This window comes from Geotrypetes seraphini, chromosome 9, assembly GCF_902459505.1.
Source record: "Geotrypetes seraphini chromosome 9, aGeoSer1.1, whole genome shotgun sequence".
Taxonomy (NCBI): domain Eukaryota; kingdom Metazoa; phylum Chordata; class Amphibia; order Gymnophiona; family Dermophiidae; genus Geotrypetes; species Geotrypetes seraphini.
The window spans coordinates 69,431,844-69,456,310 of NC_047092.1; the positions used below are offsets into that span (position 1 = coordinate 69,431,844).

The window sequence follows — 24,467 nt, forward strand, 5'->3', positions numbered from 1 at the left end:
GAGAAAGGAGACCCTGTCAAGCAAGTTATCAGAAGACAACCAGAGCCTGGGACCAACAAGATTTGAATAATGACCAGACAACAAAAGGTAGAAAAAATAATTTTATTTCCTTTTTGTGATTACAATATGTCAGATTTGAAACGTGTATCCTGCCAGAGCTGGTGTTAGACCACAATGTGAGCTAGGATTTAACAGAGAGGAAAAGTATTTTTTGTTTGTTTATTTTGTTTACACCACAGTGCCAGTGTGGTTAGGAGAAGGCAAAGAGGGTGAAGAGGTTATAAAATAAACCCACCAAGATGTTTGAAAAAACACCCAATTGGGCTGAATCGAATCAAAATTTTTTTCCTGAATCGGGCAGCACTACTAGACACTGCTGCAGGCAAGTTAAAACACTGAGCTGCTGCTGCTAGTCTGGATAAGGGAAGATGCTGTTGCCACTGGCTGGAGGTGGAAAGAGGAACTGTTGCTGGCAGGGGTCAAAATGTGAAGGAGAGCTAGAGCTGGTTGGGGGAAAAGGGGAGCTGCTTTTGTTGGTCAGGGGTGGCATAGAGAGGTGCCACACTGGAGTGGAAACGGAGGAAGATGAAGGGGGAGCTGCTGATGTTAGGGGTGAAAGGAGAAGGGTTGGGGGGAAGGGGGAACTGCTTCTGCTGGTCAGGTGAGAGAGTTGCCACACTGGACTGGAAATGGAGGAATGCCCAAAGGGGAGGAATCATCTTTTAGTTGCCCTGCAGCTGAAGTGAAGGGGGAACTGCTGCTGGACCTAGAGGGAAGATGAATCAAGATTGCAGTATGCTTTTGTATATGTACAGAAAGGGTTCAGGATTTAAATACTGGGCAAGTAGGTGAAAAGGGAAGGAAGAGGGGATTGCATTGAAGAAAAACTGTGCACTGGTCTGGTAATCTTTGTTTGTTTTGAATTAAAAAAAAGAAAGAAAAAGAAATCAAGTGGCAATAAGGAAGTAAATAAGAAAGTAAGTAAATAAATGGGGGTGGGACATGGTAAGGGGGCCCAATGTACTTGTGTACCTAGGGACCCCTCGAATAATTAAACCTACCCTGTTCTTTATACTTTAATAAAACAAGATTTAAATATAAAATCAAAAGTGTATAAGGCTTGTGCAAATGAGAATAGAGTTCACGGGGATGGGATGAAGACAGAGTCTATGAGGACAGGATAAGGACAGGGAAAAGGGATGGGGACAGCTTGCAGGGACAAACTTTGTCCCCATGTTATTCTCTATGCTCAGATATCAATTACACACATTCTAACCCAAATAATCCTCAAATACCTTCACTCCTTGACTGGTGTACTGAATACAAACCACTCTCCTTCTTCCTGCTATTTAGGGACTATGTCTACCTATTAGATCCTAGCTATGTCATTGATATAACATTAAACTCCTGCAGCTATGCAGTTTTATTTATTGAGATTTATTAATTGCCTTTATTTATTTACCCAAAGATAGCATACAGTTGAAAAATTACACAACAGACCATAGGAACTAACTTGTGAAAATGACTGAGGGTGCTAAAGCCAAAGATATTACTCTTACCTAAACATAATCAAGGAGTTTGCTCAAAGCTGGCTCCTATGGAGCAGGCACATTGTTGGGCTATTAAAAGAAACCTCAGATGAATAACTGTCTATAAAAGATATAAAATATTTTTTTGAAGGGGTGTGAAACCTCTTCATTCCTTAGGGACTACCCCCTCCATTTCTTTTCACCAAAGTGTAAAAGTGTACAATTTCAATTATTTCTAATAACATGAAGCAATCATCCCCAGGTCGACGTTCAAGGACTTTTGAGCATAACACCCAGCTAGAACTGCCCCCCCTGGAACTCCTTATATAGTACACACCGGCGGCGGCCTCAGTACAAACCCCTTCCCCCAAGCCACAAGCTCTTCTAACCAAAAAGAGGCTACCAATCCTCGGATCTCCTCCCCATCACTGCCCAGCGCAACTCGGGTGAGTCCCTGCTTAAAGATGACATTCCGAACCAGCTGAGCGCATCCTGGAAAAGGGTTTTCGATTACATATGAGGTTTTTCAATGCCTGTCTAGAAGATTAGTTCGGGGCGAACGGACCTCTAGCATTTCTTGTCCTTCTCCCCGGCACAGACCGATGTTTCCCTCCCTTCTCCCCACCTTCCGGTCTAAAGAGGTCACTTTCCGCACCGGCTTCGGGGATTCCTGCCGGTTCAGCTAATCGGGGATTCCCGATCAGCTAAACCAGCTTTTTTTTTATTTATTTTAACGGGCGCAGTTGTTGAGCATGTATTACACACACACACAACAGCTACGCCTATTAAAAAAAATAAAGGGGGAGCCCTCCCGCCAGGCCAGGACATGAACCCCTGATACCCCGTACCTGTTTTGTTTTGGGATTTTTTTTTCTCAAATCGGTAGGAAGGATACCCACTCCCTCCCGCCAGCAGGCCCGCCTCTTCAAAATGGCCGGCCTTCCCCTTGCCGGTGCGTCCTAGGATTAATTGGGAGGAGCCTAAGGCTCTAATTGGTTCAGGTGCCTATGGCCCCTCCTTCCTGGGAGGGGGCTCTAGGCACCTGGGCTAATCAGGGCCGTAGGTCCCCCCCCTTCCCAGTGCATCCCAGAATGCACCGGGAAGGGAAGGCCGGCCATTTTGAAGAGGTGGGCCTGCCGGCGGGAGGGAGAAGGCGTCCATCCTAACGATTTTCTTTTAAGAAAAAAAAAGGGGACGGAGCTTTCTCTCTTCCGCGTTCTAGTCCCGCCTCCCCGACACAACCTCAAACGAGGCAGAGAAATATTCGAAGCGGCCAATAGGAGTTGCTGCAGTTGGACATTGTTTTCGTGGATCAGAGGGTGAGTGGTACAGGGGGGAAACGTCGGGCGATGCTGGGAAATAGGTGTGAGATGTCAGACCTCGGGTCCCTCTGGAACATTGTATCGGGCTCCCATGATCTCCTCGGTCCCATTCTCAGGGCATGTGTCCACCAAGCCTACCCTTAATCCGACTCTAATTGTAGGATGTTCCTTGGAAGAGCTAGTGGCAAGGGAACAATTGACACAAATCTTTCACTCCCACAGGCTATGAACTATTAGCAGGTTGTGATGCCCCTTACAAAAGGAGGCAATCAGGCACTATAGATCAGTCTTGAACAAACTGGACAATTGATTACTTGGAAAGATTATATGCTGCTCCTGAGATCCTTCTCTGGCTGGCAGAAATCTCTAAGCTATGGACAAACATTGGGTTGGAGAGTTCTAAAGCGTATCCCCTTGCCAGTGAGGTTACTTCAGTTTTGCATGAATCCTAACCTACTTATTTACTCTTACACAACCTCCCCCCCACACACATACATCATTTCTTAAATTGTGTAAACTACTAATATCAACCATCACTATTGTTAAATAAAAGCAATTGCATTCTGCACCAATAGCCTGTTCTATGGCTTGTTTGCATTAGCTTATCAAAAAACATTGCTGGTGTCATCCCCTAGTGAAAGTACCATATATACCCTAATATAAGCTGACCCGAATATAAATCAAAGTAATATTTTCCCTTCATAAAAAAGGAAAAAAGATTGACTTGAATATAAATCAGGGGGGGATGTTAATATTCAAATGCCCTGCACTGCCAGGCTCTGCACCCAGCTCCCCTCCCTTCCTACCCTGTACTCTCCCCCTCCCGATGCCTTGCTGGCCTCCTTTGGGCTGCTGTAAGACCTGGTGGTCCAGTGATGGGTCGGGACAGGAGGGATCCATCCCACCTCCTGTCCCGGCCAGCTTTTACCATCCTCTCGCCTCCCCACCATTCAGAGAGTGGCTGTGCACGGGGCAGGAGCGAAGGAAGATCACTCCTGCCTCGGTTCACCGTTGGACCACCAGGGAATTGAAAGGTACGCAGAGAAGGGGGGAGGGAAGTAAAATTTGTCACAGTTGGCTGGGACAGGAGGCGAGAAGGATCCCTCCTTTCCCGCCCCACCACTAAATCACCAAGAAATTGAAAGGTACACAGAGGAAGCATAAGGGAGGTAAAAGTACGCAGGGGAAGCATGAGGGAGGTAAAAGTTGTCACAGTCAGCCAGGACAGGAGGTGGGAGGGATCCCTCCTGTCCTGGCCCATTAGGTCTTACAGCAGACCCTGCGGAAGCCTGCAACAGGTCTGGGAGGGGGTTGGGTTGGCGCTGACCTGAATATAAGCTGAGACCCCCATTTTTTGGCCCAAAAATTTCAGCTTATATTCGCATATACATGGTATTCTCTTTCATTAAGACAGAGACACCTTTCAGTTTAAACTGGAGTGAAGAATGATTTAATAGTGTAACAAGTCATTTAATTAATTCACTTGGTTGTTATTTTGGGTTCATTTCACTATGTAAACAAAAAAAAACTGTTTAAAGCAAACAGAACCCCTTATCTAGTAGTCTGTTCAGTATCTGACCTCCTTTATAAAGAACTGTAAACAAATCCTATGTCACTGCCTTTCAATGCTTGCACGACTAGTCACAAATCTGAATGTGCTGCAGTTCAAAGAGGACTTCTTCACTCTCAGTGCCTAAATGCTGATTGTCTCGGGCACTGACAGGAAAGTAAGGCAATGACAGCCAACCCTGCAGATAGAGGTCCCCAACGCCAGTCCCCTCCTGCCGAGCTCTACAGGACATCCACACCCATTTGACCTCCCCCCACCTTAATCTTTTTATTGAAAAGGTTTGGCAGGAGGGATTCCCACTACCTCCTGCCAGCAGGGCCATCTCTCAAAATGGCAGGCCTTTCCCTTCCTGATGCATCCCTCCTGCCAATCTTTTTCCACAAAATGGTGCGGGGGTGTCTTGAACCTGTGACAGTGGGTATCCCTCCTGCTGTATTTTTTGTTTAATAAAAGTACAGGGGGTGGTGGGGGTTGTGGCATCAGAGGGGTATGTAGGTTCCGGCCCAACCTTTTTATTTTTAATGGGCACAGATGTTATGTACCATTTTTTTTAAATGCTGTTTTCTCTTCCCCGATCAACAGAGCTGCAGGACTCTCTGAAGCTGCTGACAGCTTTGGGACTTCCCCTACCGGCTCCGTTGATAGTGGCTGAGCTGGTAGGGGAAGCCCCAAACATCTGAGCGGCAGAGGAAGCCTGAAGCTGCTGGCCGCTTCAGGGAGTCCTGCAGCTCTGTTGATCGGGGCAAGGAAAGCTTGAGTCTGTCAGGGAAGCTATGCATAGCACTCGTTCTTCCAAGCAAGTGCTGGGCACAGTTCCTCCCCCTTTACTGGTGATTCTCCACACGAATAGCATGCATATAATTTGCATAATATTGTGTGGATCATTACCAGTAAAAAAAAATAAAAAATGCTCCCACCACGGTATTTTTTACCATGCTGTTGGTGCATTGTGTGTCCTGCCTTAAATCACCATCTCAAATGCAAACAACCTACCTAAGTCATGTCCTTTTCCCTTTTCTGGTGAGTAGTTTTGTATCAAATGGGTGGTATTGGTTGCTGTTGCCATTATCAAGCCCACTCCAACAATCGCTGTGAAGTTAGCTTTCAGAGTCGCGCTCTAGGCCTAAATTTTTCAATGTACTTTGTGCCCCGACACGTTGAACCAGCATTTTAGTTCAGCTTCTCTCACTCGATTATGCACAGTATGTCCTGGCTTTGGGCTGCCAGAATGGTGCATATTACAGGGGTTGTTTTTATGCCCTGGGTTTCTAACAGGAGGATAACTCGGAATTCATGGATCAGACGAAACAGGATGAAGAAGATTATGGTTACCAGTTCTTCCCTGAGAGGCAAGACAAGTCTCGGAAAAAGAGTTTCATGAGACAGAGTCTCTTTACTTTCCACAATAAATGTCAGATCATGCTCAAAGTGGCCTTGGATACAAGTAAGTGCGAGATCTGAAAAATCTTCTTGAGTTTCTCTCTTAAGTTCGGGGTAAGGGGTGTAAAAGGTCAGTAGTTCTGGGTCCTTATGCTACAAGGGGGTCTCTAAGGGCAGGATGCACAAAGCTCTGACACCACAAAAAAAAATACCATGGTGGGAGTGTTTGGGGGTTTTTTTACTGGCATTTCTCAGCACAATGGCATGAAAATTATATGCATTCTATTTGTGTGGAGACTCATTGGTAGAAGGGGTTGGAACTAGAGAGTTGCACGGTGACAGAAATCCCACCCGTCCCCGCCAAAGTCCCACCCGTCCCTGTGAGGAATCCCACCCGTCCCCGTGAGGAATCCCTTCCGTCCCCACCCGTCCCCGCGAGGAATCCCTCTGTCCCCACCCGTCCCTATAAACTACAGAAATAGTTATTTCATTTAATTATGCTACTGAATTAAAGGCTCTGGTAGAAACCCATTTACAAATAAGCAAAAAGACTTTATTAATTTGGAAATATTAATTGGGAAGAATACATACTTTGTAAACGGGTTTCTACCAGAGCCTCTAATGTTTATAAATTTTTATCAATACAACTAATATACTACTTTATCCTAAAGCAAAAAAAAAAAAAAAAAGAAATATAATTTTTTTCCTGTAGTTGCCTGGTTTCTGCTTTCCTCGTGTTTTCATTCAATTCCTTCCATCCACTGTCTCTCTTCTCTCTGCGTCTTCCATTTGCTCTGTTACTGTGCCTCTCCCTTTCTCCCCCCTTCCAAATTGGTCTGGTACCCATCTTCTTCCCTCCGCTCCCCCCATAGTCTGGCATCTCTCTCATCTTCCCTACCAGCGTCTTCTCCCCACTCTGTCTTCCCCATGTGCTTTCAGTGTCCTTCTCCCCCCTCTGTCTTCCCCATGTCCTTTCAGCGTCCTTCCCCCCCTCCGTCTTCCCCATGTCCTGTCAGCGTCCTTCTCCCCCCTCTGTCTTCCCCATGTGCTTTCAGTGTCCTTCTCCCCTCTCTGTCTTCCCATGTCCTTTCAGTGTCCTTCTCCCTCCTCTGTCTTCCCCATGTCCTTTCAGCGTCCTTCTCCCCCCGTCTTCCCCATGTCCTTTCAGCGTCCTTCTCCTCCCCCCAGTCTTCCCCATGTCCTTTCAGCGTCCTTCTCCCCCCAGTCTTCCCCATGTCCTTTCAGCATCCTTCTCCACCCTTTTGTCTTCCCATGGGCTTTCAGCGTCCTCCCCCCTTTGTCTTCCCATGGGCTTTCAGCGTCGTCCTTCCCCTCATCTTCCCCATGTCCTTTCAGCGTCCTTCTCCACCTCTTTGTCTTCCCCAGTGCTTTCAGCGTCCTTCTCCCCCCTCAGTTTTACCTTAAGCGTCTTTTCCTCTCCACTCCACCTTTCCTCCCTTTCTCCCTCCCTGCCCCTTACCTTTGTGGCACTTCCCCGCCTGACTGACAACAGAACAGGCCCGGTCCAACAAACCTCCCTGCCCTGTAGCCGCGAATCTAAATTACCTTCTTACAGCAGCTGGAGTATTGAAGCGTCCCCACGGGATCCTGCGACCCAAAGGGGGAACCCGCGGGATCCCCGTCGTCCCCGTTCCCGTGCAGCTCTCTAGTTGGAACTGTACCTGGTGCTTGTTCAGAAGAGCAAGCGCTAGCACAGCTTCTCCCTGTCAGGTTCAAACTCTCCCTGCCCTGATCAACTGAACTGCAAGGCTTCCCCGCTGCTCGGCTCTTCAGGCTTCCCCTTCCGGTTCAGCCTCTTATCATCTGAGCTGACAGGGGAAGCCCTGAACAGCTGAGCTGCAGCAGCTTCAAGGAGTCCTACATCTCTGTAGATCAGGGTAGGGAGGGGCACATAACTATCTGTGCCCATTAAAAAAAAAAGTTGTCAGGCTGGGACCAACCAATGCCCCCACCCTGACCCCCTATACTTAAAAAAAAAAGGCAGGTGGGATACCCACTTCCTCCAGCCACAGATCCAGGAGACCATCCATATCTTTATGTTGAAAATTTGGGCTACTGTAGGGATGCCTATTCCCTAATGCCAGCAGGCCTGCCTCTTCAAAATGGTGAGCCTTGGCCTTCCCCTTTCTAGTGCATCCTAAGGCCCTGATTGGCTCAGAGAAAAGCACTCTGGGTCAGCCGCCAGCAGCAAGTAAGGATCGCAGTTGGTGGCAAACAGGGATGCCGCATGGACTTTGGGGGGAGGGAGGGAAACAGATGCTGTTGGGGTTGGGAAGTGGGAGGGAAACATAGAAGCTGCATGGGCCGGAAAGGTGGGGAGGGAGGGAAACAGATGCTGCATGGGCTGGGGTGGTGGATGGGAGGGTAAGTGAAATGCTGCATGGGCTAGATGGGTGGGAAGGGAGGATAAGATGTTTTCAGTGTGGAGGGAAGAGAAAGGGAGGATTGTTGGACATTGATGCATGGAGCAGGAGGGAAATAGAGATGGTATACATGGGGAAAGGAAGAAAGTGGGAAAATTGTTGGTCGTGTTGGAGAGGAGGGAGGGAGAGAGAAATATTGGATGTTATGGAGAGAGAAGAGATGCAAGGGGAGGAATGTTGGCCATGGTGGTGGAAGGAAGGTTGGGAGAGATGCGGCATGGGGGTAATGGTGGCACCATGTGGAAGAGGAAGGGGTTACTAAAGGTTGTATGAAGATGAAAGTGGGGTTCTTCAAACTGTATTAAATCCAAAACTTCACCTCACTTATGTAAGAAAAGGAAAAATATTTTTTCAGCTACATCACAAATATGATGTGCCAAGACATCCTTAATAATGCAGAAATACTAGCATGCCCCAACGGGACCCATTTCGCCCACACTGGGCTTTTTCTGCAGACCTAGCCCCAGGAAAGTGATTATGCTGAAGAAAGAGCACCTACTGTGAACCCTTGAAAAAGCCCAGTGTGTGCGAAACGGGTCCCGTTGGGGCATGCTAGTATTTCTGCATTATTAAGGATGAATAAATGAATGGATTACCAGATATAATTGTTTTGTCTTACTTCTGAAATAAGTGGAAGATGACGGAATGAACTTTGTATTAAGGACATACAACATATCATATGTGGATGTCTTGGCACATCATATTTGTGATGTAGCTGAAAAAATATTTTTCCTTTTCTTACATAAGAAGAGGAAGGGGTTCACAGGGAAATGAATGAGCAGAGGATAATGATTATAGTGGGTGAAAATATGGTTATGGATGTAGACTGAAGATGGAATGAAACTAGAGAATGACATGGGGAAAAAATTTGGCCCCGTCTCCGCATTTCTCTTTTTATTTCTCTAGAGTTTGAAATACTTGCTGACCCTTGCTGTAGCTGATGGGGATCTCCAAGCACTGCCAGCTGAGGACCTCCTCCAAAGATGACCGGAAGTCCCTTCTACCAAGCACAGTAGTCACTGGCATCCTTGAGCCACTGAGGTGCCAGCATCTGTGGCTTAGGGACATTGTTGCTGCCTGCCAAGCTTGATAAAAGGGATTTTTGGTCACCTTCAGAGGAAGTTTTCAGCTGGCATACTTTGAGGGTCCTCATCAGCTGGAGAATTTATACTTACATTAGAGGCTCTGGCAGAGACCCATTTACAAAGTATGTGTTTTTTCCATTTAATATTTCAAATGAATACAGTGTCTTTGCTTATTTGTAAATGGTTCTCCAGAGCCTCTAATTCAGTAGCATAATCAAATGAAATAACTACTTCTGAAGTTTATGGGGACAGATTCGATTCCAGTGGGAGCAGATTTAATTTCTGTCCCTGCATGGGAGGGATTTTTTTTTAAGTGGGCATCAGGGGCTTTTATTAGCAGACCCTGCTAATTCTTGACCCGACTGTCTTAGTCTTACTTTCCTGTCAGTGCCCAGGCACTGAAAGGAAAGTAAGACTACGACAGCTCAGACCCTGCCGGTAAAGTTTGCTCAGGAAACAATACATTTCCTTGTGCATCGCACAGAGTTCTCATTAGGATACCAATGAGCTTCTTTTAATGCGTTTAGCATAGAATTCTTAGTGGCTGCTACAACAATCGGTAGCATCCACCGAGAACCCTTTATAAGCATTAGCAGTAGAGTTTCCTTGTAAGGAAACCTTTTGTACATCGGGGTCTAAGCTATCCCAAATTTCTGTCCCTGGGCCCTAGTATGTTTAACACTAGCCTTGCCTCCCTGGCATCTCAAACTGGAACCCCAGAAAAAGGTGCAGAAATAAACCCTTTAAAAACAAATTGTTGTAAAAAGAGGTTCTGTTGCTTAAGGGCTTTCTCTTCCCTCAGATTTTAAGTATTGAGATACCAACCTATTAAGCTATGCTATTTTTTGTAGCAGCAATTTAATTCTGATTATCCTGTACCAATCTTACTCTCAAAAGCATAAAATGTTTTCTAGTGCAATAGGTGTGTCATTCTGGGCTGTAGGGGTATTCTCCCCATGCTCGCAAGCTTTGCAGAAGGAATCCATTCCAGGGTTTCAACACCTGCTCCTTCTCTAGAGGGCTCTGCCTGTGTAAAGAAAAGCAGACTCTGGTCTTCAGCTGGCAGTTTAATCCCTTGGGGACCTGTTTGGCCAGCGTGCAGAATCTTTGTGGTGCTCGGGGGTCCATTCCTCTAGAAGTATAGCTCACCACTGAATCGCAGGGTCTTGAGCACAGGCTGCTAGGCACCCGCAGGGTTCAGCGGGGCTCTTCAGGGTGCTGGCTGCAATTCCGCATCTCCCTCTTCGTGTATGTGGTTCTGTGGGGGTTGAGGATCAGTCCGACTGGCAGCATGAAGATCTCATCATTTGGAGGACTGATTGAGACAGTAATTATTTACCCAGTTCCAGCTACTTCTTAGAACAGAGGCAGGCTGCAGCACATTCACAGCACAGCCTATGAGCAAAATCAGGGGTTTGGGGGTATCTTAAAATCCTAATTCCAGTGCAATAGATGTGTCATTCTGGACAAGTGGGTTATCTCCCCATCGTTGTGAGCCGTATGCAGAAGGAATCCACTCCGGATTTTTTTCTGTGACCCTCCTTGTATTTTACTCCATTAATATTTTGTGTTTCGCTGATTGTCCGGTTTCTCTTTTGTGTAAACCACCTAGAATTCATTTGATTGTGGCAGTATAGAAGAATAAAGTTATGTTACGTTACACCAGTTACTCTACTGCCAGCACAGGTCACAGTGAATAAGGCTGTTATAGCCTCGGGGGAGGGGGCGGGGGTATCTCAAAATCGGGTCTCTGTATCGCCTGGTAGACTGGTATACAGTGATGCCTTGGAATCCGAACTTAATCCGCTCCAGAACCCCATTCGAGTTCCAAAACGTTCAAATTCCAAGACAATTTTCCCCATTGAAAATAATGGAAACTAGATTAATCCGTTCCTGGGTCCCACAAACTCAAATTTTAACAGTAAATACACTGGATTTTAGGGACAGAAACACACACATACAATGTGCAGGATGTTCGGATTCCAAAGCAGAGTTTGGATTCTGGGGCAAAATTTACTACAAAAAAAGGTTCAGATTCCAAAATGTTCAAGTTCTGGGGCGTTCTGATTCCAAGGAACCACTGTAGTCCTTACAAATGGGGTGTATACCTCACTGCTACCAGCAGGTGGAGACTGAGAACAAATCTGTATATCAGGATAGCTTCCCCTCTTGCAATCCAGTCTTCCTCAGTCTCCATTAAAGCAGGTAGGAAGACTAATTCGGTTCCCCTCGTAGTACTGTTGGTATTTTGTTTTGGACTCCTGGGTTCCCCTTTTGTGCCGGATAGAGCTTGGATGGCTCCTGTTTGGGGATCTGTCTGACCTCGGGGTGTTAAACTCGGCAGGTCTCGTGCTGGGTCCTTCACCCCCACCTTTCTTCACCTCCCCTCAATTTTGTAGAGATGCCCCAGCCGGCAGCCTGGCCCTCTGGTTGGTTAGCCCTCCAGCTTTGAGAGCCGTGGAGTTTGTTCTGACTAAGTGAGAAAAAAAAATCCTGAGGTGTGCTGGTCTAAAGGACTCGATTCCCCTTAAAACTGCCATTTGTATTGGGGGGGAGGGGGTTCTCATCTAACCTGTACTTTTATTACAGCGAGGGTATTTTTTAGTACAATGAGCACTTTTAGGGGGGAAAAAATGCTCATTGTGCTCCAGGCGAGAGGTACTCACGGCCTGCCTGTGCAAGCGTTGTGCAGGCCGGAGCGGCGGGGGAGTCTCGTCAGCAGCGGTTGCTGGCGGCCAGGACACTCCGCCGCATGTACCTCTCGAAGGATTCCCTTACTGCTGGAGCGTCTGGGGATTCCCTTTTTGTGTCAGTGGGTTCCTTGGCTCTGCATCAGGAAGGTCCCAGACTTTTCAGACAGGCTGTAAGAGCTCTGATTTTGGTGGTTTCAGGTCCAATTTTGGCAGGAACCTCCTTTTTCATTTCTGTTACCGAAGGTGACCTTTCCCCTGTTCTGGAAATACAGGGGCAATGTATGGCAGGGTCCCCTGCTGGGGCAGGTTGTCACTTGGGGCCACCGGGGGTTTTTCCCCTTGAATTTATGTTAGCACTTTGTAAAGCTTATGTGCTGGTGACTAGAGTTCTGTGTCCACTTCGGTGGGGAGGGGAGTTGCCCTCGATGTCTTTCCTGGTGTGGCCCCAGGCAGCGGCGGTTTTGCCCCCTCTACTCCTGTTTCATCCAAGTGCCCGAGGATGTCTTGGGATGAGGATTTGTGCACAGAGGAGCAAGATGTTATTGATGAGGACCTGGACCCTTGGGGAGATTTCAAGGATCCTCTTGGGGGGTCGGATTCAAGCACCCCCCCTGCTGGTGAAGATGTGTCTGTGATGCGCATTTTTCAACGGGAAGAGCTTCTTGAGCTAGTTCTTCAGGTCTCCTCAGTTTTGTACTTTGAAGACAAGGGGATAGGGACACTCTAAAGTCGCCTGTGGTAGACAAGGTGGTCTCAGCCATCTCTAAGAGGCATACAGTGCCTGTTAAGGGCGGTGTGGTCTTGAAGGACCCTGAGGTGCTTAAGTTGGAGTCCCTTCTTAAACAGTTTTGATGTGACAACTCTGGCGGTCCAGGTGGCAATGTATGGTGGGCTGGTGGCTCGGGCGTGTTTTTGCTGAGCCGAGCATGTGCTTGACAGTAAATCTGAGGATTGGGAATTGCTCAAGCACGAGGTGGCAAAGATTGAATTGGGTGCTGCTTATCTTTCAGATGCCATGTATGACCTCTTGCAAGCTTCTGCCAAGTCGTTGGCGTTTGCAATGGCAGCTCGCCGTACCATGTGGCTTCACACTGGGTCGGCGGATTCGGTGTCCAAACCTAAGTTGACAATGTTTCCTTTTAAAGGATCTTTCTTGTTTGGTGAGGACCTGGACAAGTTGGTTCAGACTCTCACTGATTCTAAAGTGCCTCGTTTGCCTGAGGTTAGGCCCAGGCGGCTGGCTCGAGGTGGGGCTGCTCGTAGGCGTGGGGATGATTTCCGCCGCTTCCACCCCAGTCGAGGAGCTACCTCTTTTCAGTCTCCTGGGCTCTCTAGAGGCAGGTTCTTCCAGCGCATGCAATCCTTTGTGGGGCCCGCCAGGGTACAGTTAGCATCCCCGCCGGGTCCCCTGCTACCCGTCCTGCCCAATGACTCCTTGCCATCTTGGTTCCGGTGGGTGCCCAGCTGAAGGATTTTTACCCAAAGTGGGCAGACATCACGTCCGATCAGTGGGTTCTGGAGGTGATTCGGGACGGTTATGCTCTAGAGTTTGTCCGTTCCTTGCCAGACCGTTTTCTCGTTTCTCCCTTGCAGGTGGTGTGGAAGCAGCAGGCTTTTCGTCAGACCCTTCAAAGATTGTTAGATCTGCACACGGTGGTTCCAGTTCCCCCGCAGGAGTAGGGCACAGGTTGGTACTCGATTTACTTTGTGGTGCCAAAGAAAGAAGGGACTTTTAGGCCCATCCTGGATTTGCAGGGGGATCAACAGGGCTCTTCAATTGCCTTCCTTCTGCATGGAAACTGTGGTCTGTGATTCTGGCGGTTCAGCCAGGGGAGTTTCTGACCTCTCTAGATCTGACCGAAACCTATTTGCACATTCCTATTTGGGCCTCCTATCATCGCTTCCTGCGCTTTGCAATCTTGGGGAAACATTATCAGTTCTGTGCACTTCCCTTTGGTCTGGCCACAGCTCCGCGGACATTCACCAAGATGCTGGTGGTTGTCGTGGCGACGTTACGAAAAGAGGGCATTCTAGTTCATCCCTACCTAGCCAATTGGTTGATTCATAGAAACATAGAATATGACGGCAGAAAAGGGCCACTGGCCCAACAAGTCTGCCCACTCTAAGGACCCTCCCCCCTAAGCACTTCCACGAAGTGAACCCACATGCTTATCCCATTTTTTTTTTAAATCGAGCACGTTGCTTGCCTCAATTACCTGAAGTGGAAGATCATTCCAACGATAAACCACCCTTTCAGTGAAGAAATACTTCCTAGTGTTGCTATGAAATCTCCCACCCCTGAGTTTCAACGGATGCCCTCTTGTTGCTGTAGGTCCTGTAAGGTGTGAAGTCGTTATAGGAGAGCACCCGGGTCACGGCTCGGGTGGTGAAGTTTCTGCAGTTGCTGGGCTGGGTAGTCAACCTTGCCAATAGCAGCCCAAAAAAGGCAAACAAGGTACAAGCCACTGTGAGAAGGTTGCTTGATATTCAGGCTATAGAACCTATGCTGCCCGAAGACTTTGGCTCAGGGAAATACTCAGGGATGTGGCTCATGGAAATATTGTGCCAAAGAAAGACTCCAATGATTGGAGACCCATTCTGGACCTTACTCACGTAAATGCAGCACTCAGTTCTGCACTTGTGCTTGGAGACAGTTTGACGGTTTGATCTGTCATAGCGGCAGTAACCCCGGGAGAGTTCCTAGCCTCTTTAGATCTGACAGAGGCCTACTTGCATATTCCTATTTTTCTAGTTTCTGGCGTCTTTGGATCTCACAGAAGCTTACCTCTATATTCTGATCTTCCTGGATCATCGCAGTTTTCTATGTTTTCATGTTCGTTGGCAACATTTCCAGTTCTTAGCTCTGCTCTTTGGGCTAGTGACTGTTCCCCGCACTTTCACAAAAGTCATGGTAGTGGCCTTCCTCCACAGGATGGGTGTGCGGGTCCATCCTTATCTGGATGACTGGTTAATCTGGGCTCCTTATCAACAGGAGTGCAAGCGAGCGATAGAGACAATGGTGTTTCTGCTGCAGCACTTGGGCTGGATTGTCAACTTCAAGAAGAGTCAGCTGATGCTGTCGCAGACTTTGGAATATATGGGTGTTCAGTTCAACATGCTACATGATCACATTTTTCTTCCCCAGCCACACAGAAACAGATCATGGATTTCCTGGCACTCCAAGTTCCCATGACCTGGCATTATTTGAAGATGTTAGGGTCCATGGCAGCCTCCTTGGAAGAATGCCCTGGGCCAGAGCACACGTGTTCTCTGCAGGAGTCAATCCTCTCTCGATGGTCCTCACAGTGTCATCCCCTTCAGATGCCACTCCTCTGGATGGAGCCAGCTTGCAGCAGTCTGCACTGGTGGATTCAGGGGGAGGCTTTCAGGCAGGGCAAGCCTCTTCGGATCATGGAGTGGATCACTCTCATGACAGATGTCAGCCTAGCGGGTTAGGGTGCTCATTGCGAGGATCGCTCCATTCAGGGGCAGTGAACTTCATCTCAGAAGCATTGGTCTATCAATCCTCTGGAACTTTGGTCCATATGTCTGGCATTAAAAACTCTACAGAGCACTCTGGAAGGGAAAGCGGTGCAAGTGTTTTCAGCCAACGACAATTGTGAATTGACAAGGGAGCACAAGAAGTGTTCCCTTAGGCCAGGAAGCTCAAATGCTGTTCCGAAGAGCAGAGGTGCATCTTCTGGCACTCTCCACAGCACACATGGCCAGAGTTGGCAGTGTGCAAGCAAACTTCATCAGTTGACAGATCCTGGATACTGGAGAATGGTCTCTCTTCCAAGGAGCATTCCATCTTATAGTGCTGGGACGAGCCACAGATGGACTTGATGGCTTCATCCAAGAACTTGAAAACCAGGCACTTCTTCAGTCAAAGGAAGCTTGGACCTAGACTCATTACTTCAGCACTTGCCAGCTCACAAGTTCCTTTTAACTGATCCCTCCATGGCCTTTGGTTTGTCGGGTTATCCACAGGATTTCACATCCAAGATTGATGATCCTAGTAGCTCCGAACTGGCCTCGCCATCCATGGTCCATCTTCAACAAGACAGGAAGCTAAAGCTCTCTCTTCATTGCATCCTACTCAGTCAGTGTCTAGTTCCCATGGAGAACCCACAATACTTTGGTCTTTCAGCATGGCTCTTGAGCGCTCAGCCTTGCTAAAGCGGGGATATTCTGATGTCATCTCAACACTTTTGAAGTCCAAGAAACCCTCTATTATGGCTTCTTATTACAAAGCATGGAAGGCTTTAAAGCAGTGGTGTACCAAAGAGCAAGTAAATTCGGTGAGGACTCCCATTCTGATGGTTCTGGCTTTCATTCAGGCAGGTTTAGATAAGGGTTTGGCAGTAGCCTTCCTTAAAGTTCAAGTGGAAGGTCTTTTCTGTTTTTGAGTATACAGTTGTTCCAGTTTGTTGACGGCTCATCCAGATGTTGCCAGATTTCTCAGAGGGGCGCTTCGCTTGCATCCTCCTTTTTGAGATAGCTTTTTCCTATGTGGAATCTTAATATTGTTCTGCAGGATCTTGTAGAAGCCCCTTTTGAAATGCTGAAGGATGCTACACCGCCCTCCAGCCTTCCTCTCTGCTCGTGTTCTGTTGGAGGCCAGGTTCCTGAAGAAGGGCTCCTCCCGAAACCAGCGCGGTTGAACCTCTCCTCCTGGCGCGGTTTTTCCGTTTGTGTGACAGTTTTGGATAAGTATTGTTTCTTTTGGACATGTTTTTCACTTTTTGGTATGGTTTTTGACTTTGTTTGTGATTTTGCGTGAGTTTTTTGAGGGGGTTTGGCTGGCAGGGTTTGTGTGGGGGTCGCTCAGGTTGCTTGTGTTGAGTTTCATTTACTCACTTTGATTGTTGATTGGTTTGATTTCTGCACACACAGGGCGCTCGATGATGGTGTGCGGGTGGAGGCTTATGGCCTTGGCCCAGAAGTGAAGTGTCGGAGCTGTGCTCCTATCACTGAGGGTTCACACTGAGAGCGCCCTATAACATCATATAATGTGACATGTTCTTTGACATATTACACTATATTTGGTTTGCAAGTTGTGAGCCAAGTTAGGCACTTTGAGCTTCCCCCTCACAGACCTTGATGTGACTTGGTTGCCTTCCTTGTTTTTTCTAGTTTAGGATTTGTTTGGCAAATTAGGAGTGTGTTGTTGTTGACACTTTTGGATCTGACAATAAAGATTTGTTTTTCTAGTGGCTATTTTCTCTGCACGGTGTATTTCAGAGCTTCAGGTTCTTTCATATAGAGAGCCCTTTCTAGGGATAACTGACTCGGGAATTGTTCTCCATACTGTTTCTTCCTTCTGCCGAACGTGATTTCAGATTTTTATGTAGGCCAGGAAGTTTATTTACATTACATTAATGGCTTCTATCCCGTCAATACCTTTCAGTTCTAGGTAGTTTACAACAAGAAATTAGCCTGGGCATTCCCAGGGAGATTACAAGCTGATAGCTATACCTGCCTTTCGCTCCATGGGGGTCAGTGTGAATGGATCAGATCTTGTGCAGATTGGACATGCGGAGAGTCCTCCTATTTGAAGAAAACTAATGATATTCGCTGAGGTAGGCTAACAGCTAAGACTTCCATCACCCATTGAATACATATGGCCATTTAGTCAACTTAACATCGCTTGCGGCAAGCAGCTGTTTTTGCTCAAGTGGTTCACATTTTCAGGTTTTTATGTGGATTACTTTGCTTTTATGTGGATTGTTACGTTGATTTTTGGAACTTTTAAACCTTCAATAAAGTCCATTTTCAAGAACATCATCACTCCACAGTGTTTCCTTGGTTTTTCTTGGACTTTCTTCTCTGTGGATCCCCCAGGGGCCATTTCTTTGTTTTGGTTGCATCACATTTTCAGTGATCATTTCCTTTTGATGTCTCATTAGAGGAGGGAGTGGCACAGGGGTTAGAGCTACAACTGAGGCTGTGGGTTCAAATCCCTCACTGCTCCTTGTGACCCTGGGCAAGTCACTTAATCCCCTCATTGTCCCAGGTACACTAGATAGAGTTTGAGCCCACTGGGACAGATAGGGAAATATGATAAAGTACCTGAATGTAAACCACTTAGGATATAAGTGGTATATAAATAATTAAATAAAAATAAAAGTATTGCATATTGGACTCTTGAAAAAGGGTATTCTGGCTGAAACACTGTCGGTGTCGGGTCTACACTTTCTGCTAAGAATAAAGATTGGTTTGGATGCTCCTGTTTTTGGCTGTGGACATCTCTACGTTATGACTCGTGTTCGGTTGATTTGGTGCTCCCATCGTAGAGGCTTTTGTCCAGCTATTCTTCAGTGTCAACTAGTTTCTAACTCAGTATTACATTATATTACATTGATGTCTTCTATCCCGCCAATACCTTTCAGTTCTAGGTGGTTTACAACAAGAAATTAGCCTGGGCATTCCCAGGGAGGAGATTACAAGGTTGATAGCTATAGTATGCGTCAGGATCTGGGAATGGTCGATACGGTTGGGTTAGATCATTTGACAAATTTCTTGAATTGGAACCTATTTAGGCTCTATTGCAGGGGTAGGGAACTCTCGACCTCAAGAGCCATATTCCAGTCGGGTTTTCAGGATTTCCCCAATGAATATGCATGAGATCTATGTGCATGCATTGCTTTCAATGCATATTCATTGGGGAAATCCTGAAAACCCGACTGGAATATGGCTCTTGAGGTCCGGAGTTCCCTACCCCTGCTCTATTGTATAAAGATATGTAAGTATCTGTGTCTTTATAAGATTGTAGTATAAATAGCATAAATTGTGTGTACCTTCCAGGTATGGACCTGTACACCTTATCTTAAGTAGGTATAAATAGCCACTTCTAGATTAATCATGTGTGTAGATTATTGTAATCTACGTGCATACTTTGAACTCTGTCCAAGTACCACCCTGTACATGCCTACTATCAAATTATGTGCTATCATGCCCTGGTACGTATTTTTATAACTAGGTGGTGTTTAAAAGGTCATTTAGATGTGCATGTGGCCACACAAATGGGAAATGACTTTAAGCTTAAACCTGATAAGGATATCCTGATAATTGCTCTGATGAGGGCATACTCTAGACCAGTGGGTTCAAAGTCGTGGCACACCAGGTACTATTTTGAGGCCCTCGGTACGTTTATCATAATCACAAAAGTAAAATAAAACAATTTCTTGATCATATGTTTCTTTAGCTATAAATGACAATATTATTATTAAGTCTTAGCCTAAAGGAAAGATTTATAAACTATAAGTTTTACCTCATGCAAAATTGTCATTTCTTTCATAAGACATTAACTATTTTTTTCTGAGGCCCTCCAAGTACCTAAAAATCCAAAATGTGGCCCTGCAAAGGGTTTGAGTTGGAGACCACTGCTCTAGACCTATAGTCACTATAGTAATGTTTTCATATCGTACAAACTAGATATGCTTATAAGATTCATAATACATTTTTAAATGGCCATACTTAGGTTTTCATAATATTTCTATAGAATCTGATTCAAGCAATCCTCTTTTTCAGGCCCATATGCAAAGCTGCTGCTTGATGCTATGAAGCACTCGGGCTGGTAAGTTATTCTTGTATAAAGCTGCATGTATTTTGAATGTATCTTCTGTAATGTTTTGTTTGTTTTATTTTATTTATAACTTGCTTTTCCCAAAGTGGCCCACAGTATAAACATACAAAATAAAACCACGTAAAATATGTGTAAAAACACTCACAGGATAAGCAGCCAGCGCTTATACAAAACAGAATGTGTGATTTCCTAATGATCCTATATTGAAATTTTACATTTAACTTAACCTACTTTCAGCACTGTTTTCAAGGATCGGCATTTCTCCTGTGAAGAATGTGATGGATCTGTCAGTGGAGGTTTTGATGCTGCAACTTCTGAGGTAGGCACCAAACTGCAAAGTTTTATAGTAAGAACATAAATTCCTTATAAAAGCCTTCACACCCTTATATTTTTCACATTCTGCTGTATATAAAATACAATTCAAAATGTGTTAAAGTAGTGGTTTGTTTTACTGATTCACAGAATGTATAAATCTTTATGCCATTTGACTCGTGGGTGTTATTGCAGCAGAAGGGTTTTCCATCAAGTATTGTCAAATGGTATGAGGACCTGCGCAATCAAGGCTTTTCCTATTTTTGAATATTTCTATAATTGTTTTATCCAGTGCAATGGGTGTGTCATTCTGGACAGACAAGTAATATCCCCATGCTTGTGAGCCATACAGAAGGAATCCATTCCAGCTTTTGAATCCATCCTCCTTCACTAAAGGGCCCTGCTGCCTCCTTCATTTTTTCCTTCTTCACGAGAGCCTGAAGGAGTCTTTATGATCTGCTCTGTATATTTCTTTATGTTTTTTTGATCTTTTCTATCTGTGTGAAGGAGAAGCAGACTGAGCTCTGCAGCTGACAGGCCAATTCCTCTGTAGTATCTGTTGTCCAGCCTATAGAAACTTTTGTGTATCTTGAGCTCTGTTCCCCTTGTAGCATTGTGCACCTACTGTGTCGCAGGGACTTGAGCGCAGGCTGTCAGGTATCCGTAGGGGAGCTTCACAGGGTGCTAGCCATGTTTCATCTCCCCTTTCGTGTCCATGGGGAATCGAGGCTCAGTCAGACACCAGTCCGACTGATAGCCTGAAGATTCAACTTTGGAGGAACGGTCTGTTTGAGACTCTTCCAAATCCAGCTATCTTAGGAGCTGACGCAGACTGCAGTACATCTCTAGCACAGGTCACAGTAAGGCTGTTTCAGCCTATGAGGAAAATTGTGGAAGGGGTTGGGGGAGGTTCCCATTAAAACCGTTTTTGCCCCTTCCCTCATGTTTCCCCACCTCCAGAATCACAAAATTTCTGGTTTTTTATTTAAGTTAAAGCGTCTTGTGCCATTTTTTGACACCAAAATGCTGCCATGATGGTTATCTTGGATTTTTTTAAAGTTCTCCAGAACCTTCAAACCACCTCATTTTGCCTCAAATTTGGTAGGAATGGAGTCTTCTGGGTCCTTTATTCTCAATTCATGTCAGGTTTGCACTGGATGGGTGCCCGAAGAGCGCCTTTGTGCCATGTGCCATGCAGCACATGAAGAGGGGATGGGGGTGGGAGCGGCTGGGCTGAAGAACTCTGTTGGTTCGGAGTAAATACCTTCCAGAGCTCCAAAATGGCTGTCATTCTAAGGGTAGGAGCAGGGAGATCACAGAGTTAAAGAGATGCAAACTGGAGTCATCTAAAAGAGACTCTGTGCTGCCTAATACAGCATTTTCTCTAGAATTTGTCAATCTGATGTGGAGAGCTTATCTGGATGGACGAAATCCCCAGGGAAAGTCTAGCAGAGGGGCGCATCTGCCTAATTGTCAGAGCCTGGCCAGGATCTGGTGGGTCTTTCCAAGGGAGACTGAGATGATGAGGGGTCTATTTGTATGTCTTTGCTGTCATAGAGCGAGCCCTCCTTGTCGGAAGATGCAGGATTGCAGGCTGGTGTGAGTGTGCAAACTATAGTGGTGGCCCTCGATCAGGGGGATTACCCCACAGTCTTCCAGCTGTTCAGACCCTCAGCTCTGTTTAGAGCTTATTGCAGACTCTTTGCGAGAGTTAAACTTGGATTCCCTCTGCTCCCTGCTCTGTGCAGTGAGATCCCAGTGTTCCTCATTTTCTTGGCATCCTGATGGGTCCTTTAAAGTAACCAAGGCAATGGCTCAGCTGTATCCGATGAATTTCTGTGGAATTCAGCAGACTGGAATTGTAGATGATTTCAACTTCAGAGTTTTCAACTTTTGGATTTTTCTTAATTGACGTCCTTTTTGCATTGACACCTGATGCAGGTGTTTGTGCTGAAACACGGCCTGTGTTGGAGTTATTTAATAAAGTGAACTCTGCTGTTCTGTGAGGCTCTGGGTGGTGCTTTTTACCTGCTGCCCAGTGATTGTTTCCAAAAATGTTTTATATCTGGGCCAAGAGAAAGAGAACGTTTTTATATTTTTATATGGAAGGGCGTGGCTTGGACGCGAATGCTGACGGTCGGGTGAAGGAGAAGCTCCGTATAAACAAGCATATTTGCAAAGATTACTACAACAAAAAAAAATAAAAAGTAATTTTCTATGATCTTGAAGGTGATGATTAAGGTCCACCTCCGTGGCTGAGTCGGAGAGGTGATTGAGAAACGAAAGTAAAAGTGCCGATTTTAAATCTGAAAAGTGAGGTGTAAAAAACGGAAGATTGGCGGAGTTTGAAACTGCGGGTGAGCTGCTTAGCGACAAAGATAAAAATTTTCTTCTTTATAAATTGTTTATGAAGAGATTAGTGCCTGTTAAGCTGTGGAGATAAGCTATATTCAAATGGTTCTCCTCTGCCGGTGATGAAGCGAGGTTTGCTGTGGAACATACTTGGCAACGGTTTTTTTTTTTTTTTTCGGAGCCATTTCCTTGCTGCCAATTTCGAAAGAATTTATAACTTTACTTCACTGTGAATGATTGATATAAATATAATATAAAAGTAAATATCCTCTGCTAAAATTGAAAAAGATTCCGATGTAAAAGCTTGGGCTGTGAGAGAGATTATAGAATAAAGAATTGACGGTTTTTTCTATTGAAGAAAAATAACATCGAGGTAATTGAGAGGCGCTGAAAACTGATAAAGACATAAACTTTGAGAATACTGGACAGAATATTGCTCTCCTTGGAGCTGCGATTGGGCTTATGAGAGGAGAGCTAGAAAAAAAAGGGAATATCAGTCTTTTTCAGCGCTGATACAAAGATTGACCAGCCATATAAAAAAAAGGAAAAACATAGAAAAAAAAGGCTGTTAATTTGAGTCTTATTGCCCTCATAGAGGCTGAGATAGGACATGAAGGAAGAGAAATAGTGAGAAGACTGCTGATTTTTTTTTACTCACAGCAATAGAACTCGAGACAAAAAACTGACAGTTGCTCTAAGAATACTGAAATAAAAGTCTTGAATCTGTTCTAAATATAAGATTGAGACAGATAACTAATAAAAGTGAAAGGCTTAAAAAGAAAAAAAAAAAAATTTTGGTCTATTTTAAAAGATAAAACAAATCCTGAAAAAAAAAATTTACTCACCATTTTTTCTTTATAAAATATAAAATTGATATAGCAAAATTGAAAAAACATAAATTGAAGACTCAAAGAAAAGAGACAAGCGGCAAAATATTGAAACTGATACAAAGAGACAGTGAATATAGGCTGAGATAAAGAGTAAAAAAGAATAACAGAAGATGACATCTAAAAAACAACAAAACAAATGTGATTCAGAAGCAAGTGGTTCCGGTATTGGTAGCAGCAATAAAAGATCAAAACCAGAGCCAAATAACACACCCTCAAAAGTTCCGTTGCCATCGGATGAAAGCCCCGACGTCTTAGAAGAGTTGAGACAAATTAAAGAAATAGTATTAGACAGCAATAAAAAACTAAAAAAAGCAATTGAAGATGCTGCACTTCTCACCAAAAGAGTGGATATAACTGAAAATAGAATAAATGACCTAGAAAACAATACAGAACAACTGAATACAGACATGAGAAAATCTAAAATAATATGGAAAGAAGTTGAAGAAATTAAAAGAGACTTGGAAGACAGCCGAAATCGAGAAAGAAGAAATAATTTAAGGATCATCGGGATTCCGGAAGGGGTAGAAAAAAATGACCCTATAACATTCCTGGAACAATTTCTACCTAAAATACTACCTTTAAAATTCAAAGCGGCTTTAGAAATAGAAAGAGCACACAGAATACCAACACAAAATAAAAACCTTCAATCAAGACCAAGAACTTTAATATTTAAACTTTTGAGACACCAACAAGCAGTAGAAATCTGCCAACTCGCAAAAGAAAACAAAAACCTCAAATGTCAGGATGCAAGAATCCACATTGTTCCTGACTTTGCAAAAGAGACTGCACTACGAAGAAAACAATTCCTGGACATGAGACCCCAACTGCGAGCACTAGGGGCTAGATATGGCCTTCTGTATCCAGCAGTAATGAAAATTACCATTGCTAACAAGACTCAAAATTTTTCAGATCCTACAAAACTTCAAGATTTCCTCGATCAATGTGAACAGCCAATGTCCTCTTAAACAAGAACTTATTATCGAATAATATATTTGTGTTTATATTTATAATTATGTTTAAATTAATAAAACATAAAGATTAAATATGGAATACAAATGTAAAGTTCGATACAAAAACAGATCTTTCAAATCCAAATGAAAGGAAATAGAAGAACATAGAACTGTGATTTAAACTACAGGAATATACTAAACAACGAGATTGATTCCATATCAAAAGGATCCAACATGCAGTCTTGCCATGCAGATGAGAGATAAGATATGAACGAACTTGAGACAAACGAAGGATTGGATCAAAGACAAAGAAATGAAATGGATATAGATTGAAAATTGACTTAGATAACAA

General features: G+C 44.9%; 2 protein-coding genes across 6 annotated transcripts in view; one reads left to right on the forward strand and one right to left on the reverse strand.

Moving 5' to 3' along the window:
* RPAP3 (RNA polymerase II associated protein 3) overlaps window positions 1-2,486 on the reverse strand; it is a 150,484-nt gene extending 147,998 nt beyond the window's left edge. Inside the window, exon 1 of one of the 3 annotated variants that reach the window (XM_033957900.1) lies at window positions 2,378-2,486. The gene's annotated coding sequence lies outside the window, so the exon portion shown is untranslated. The remainder of the gene's footprint in view (window positions 1-2,377) is intronic. The other 2 variants (XM_033957901.1, XM_033957899.1) reach the window with 2 other exon arrangements.
* A 146-nt stretch (window positions 2,487-2,632) lies between these two features.
* Window positions 2,633-24,467, forward strand: part of ATP23 (ATP23 metallopeptidase and ATP synthase assembly factor homolog) — a 48,975-nt gene continuing 27,140 nt past the window's right edge. Inside the window, exons 1-4 of one of the 3 annotated variants that reach the window (XM_033957904.1) lie at window positions 2,633-2,848; window positions 5,697-5,865; window positions 19,557-19,602; window positions 19,849-19,930. In XM_033957904.1, the coding sequence (XP_033813795.1) occupies window positions 5,715-5,865; window positions 19,557-19,602; window positions 19,849-19,930 (279 nt within the window). In that variant the 5' untranslated portion in view covers window positions 2,633-2,848; window positions 5,697-5,714. Of the gene's footprint in view, window positions 2,849-5,696; window positions 5,866-19,556; window positions 19,603-19,848; window positions 19,931-24,467 lie in introns of those variants that run through there. The other 2 variants (XM_033957905.1, XM_033957902.1) reach the window with 2 other exon arrangements.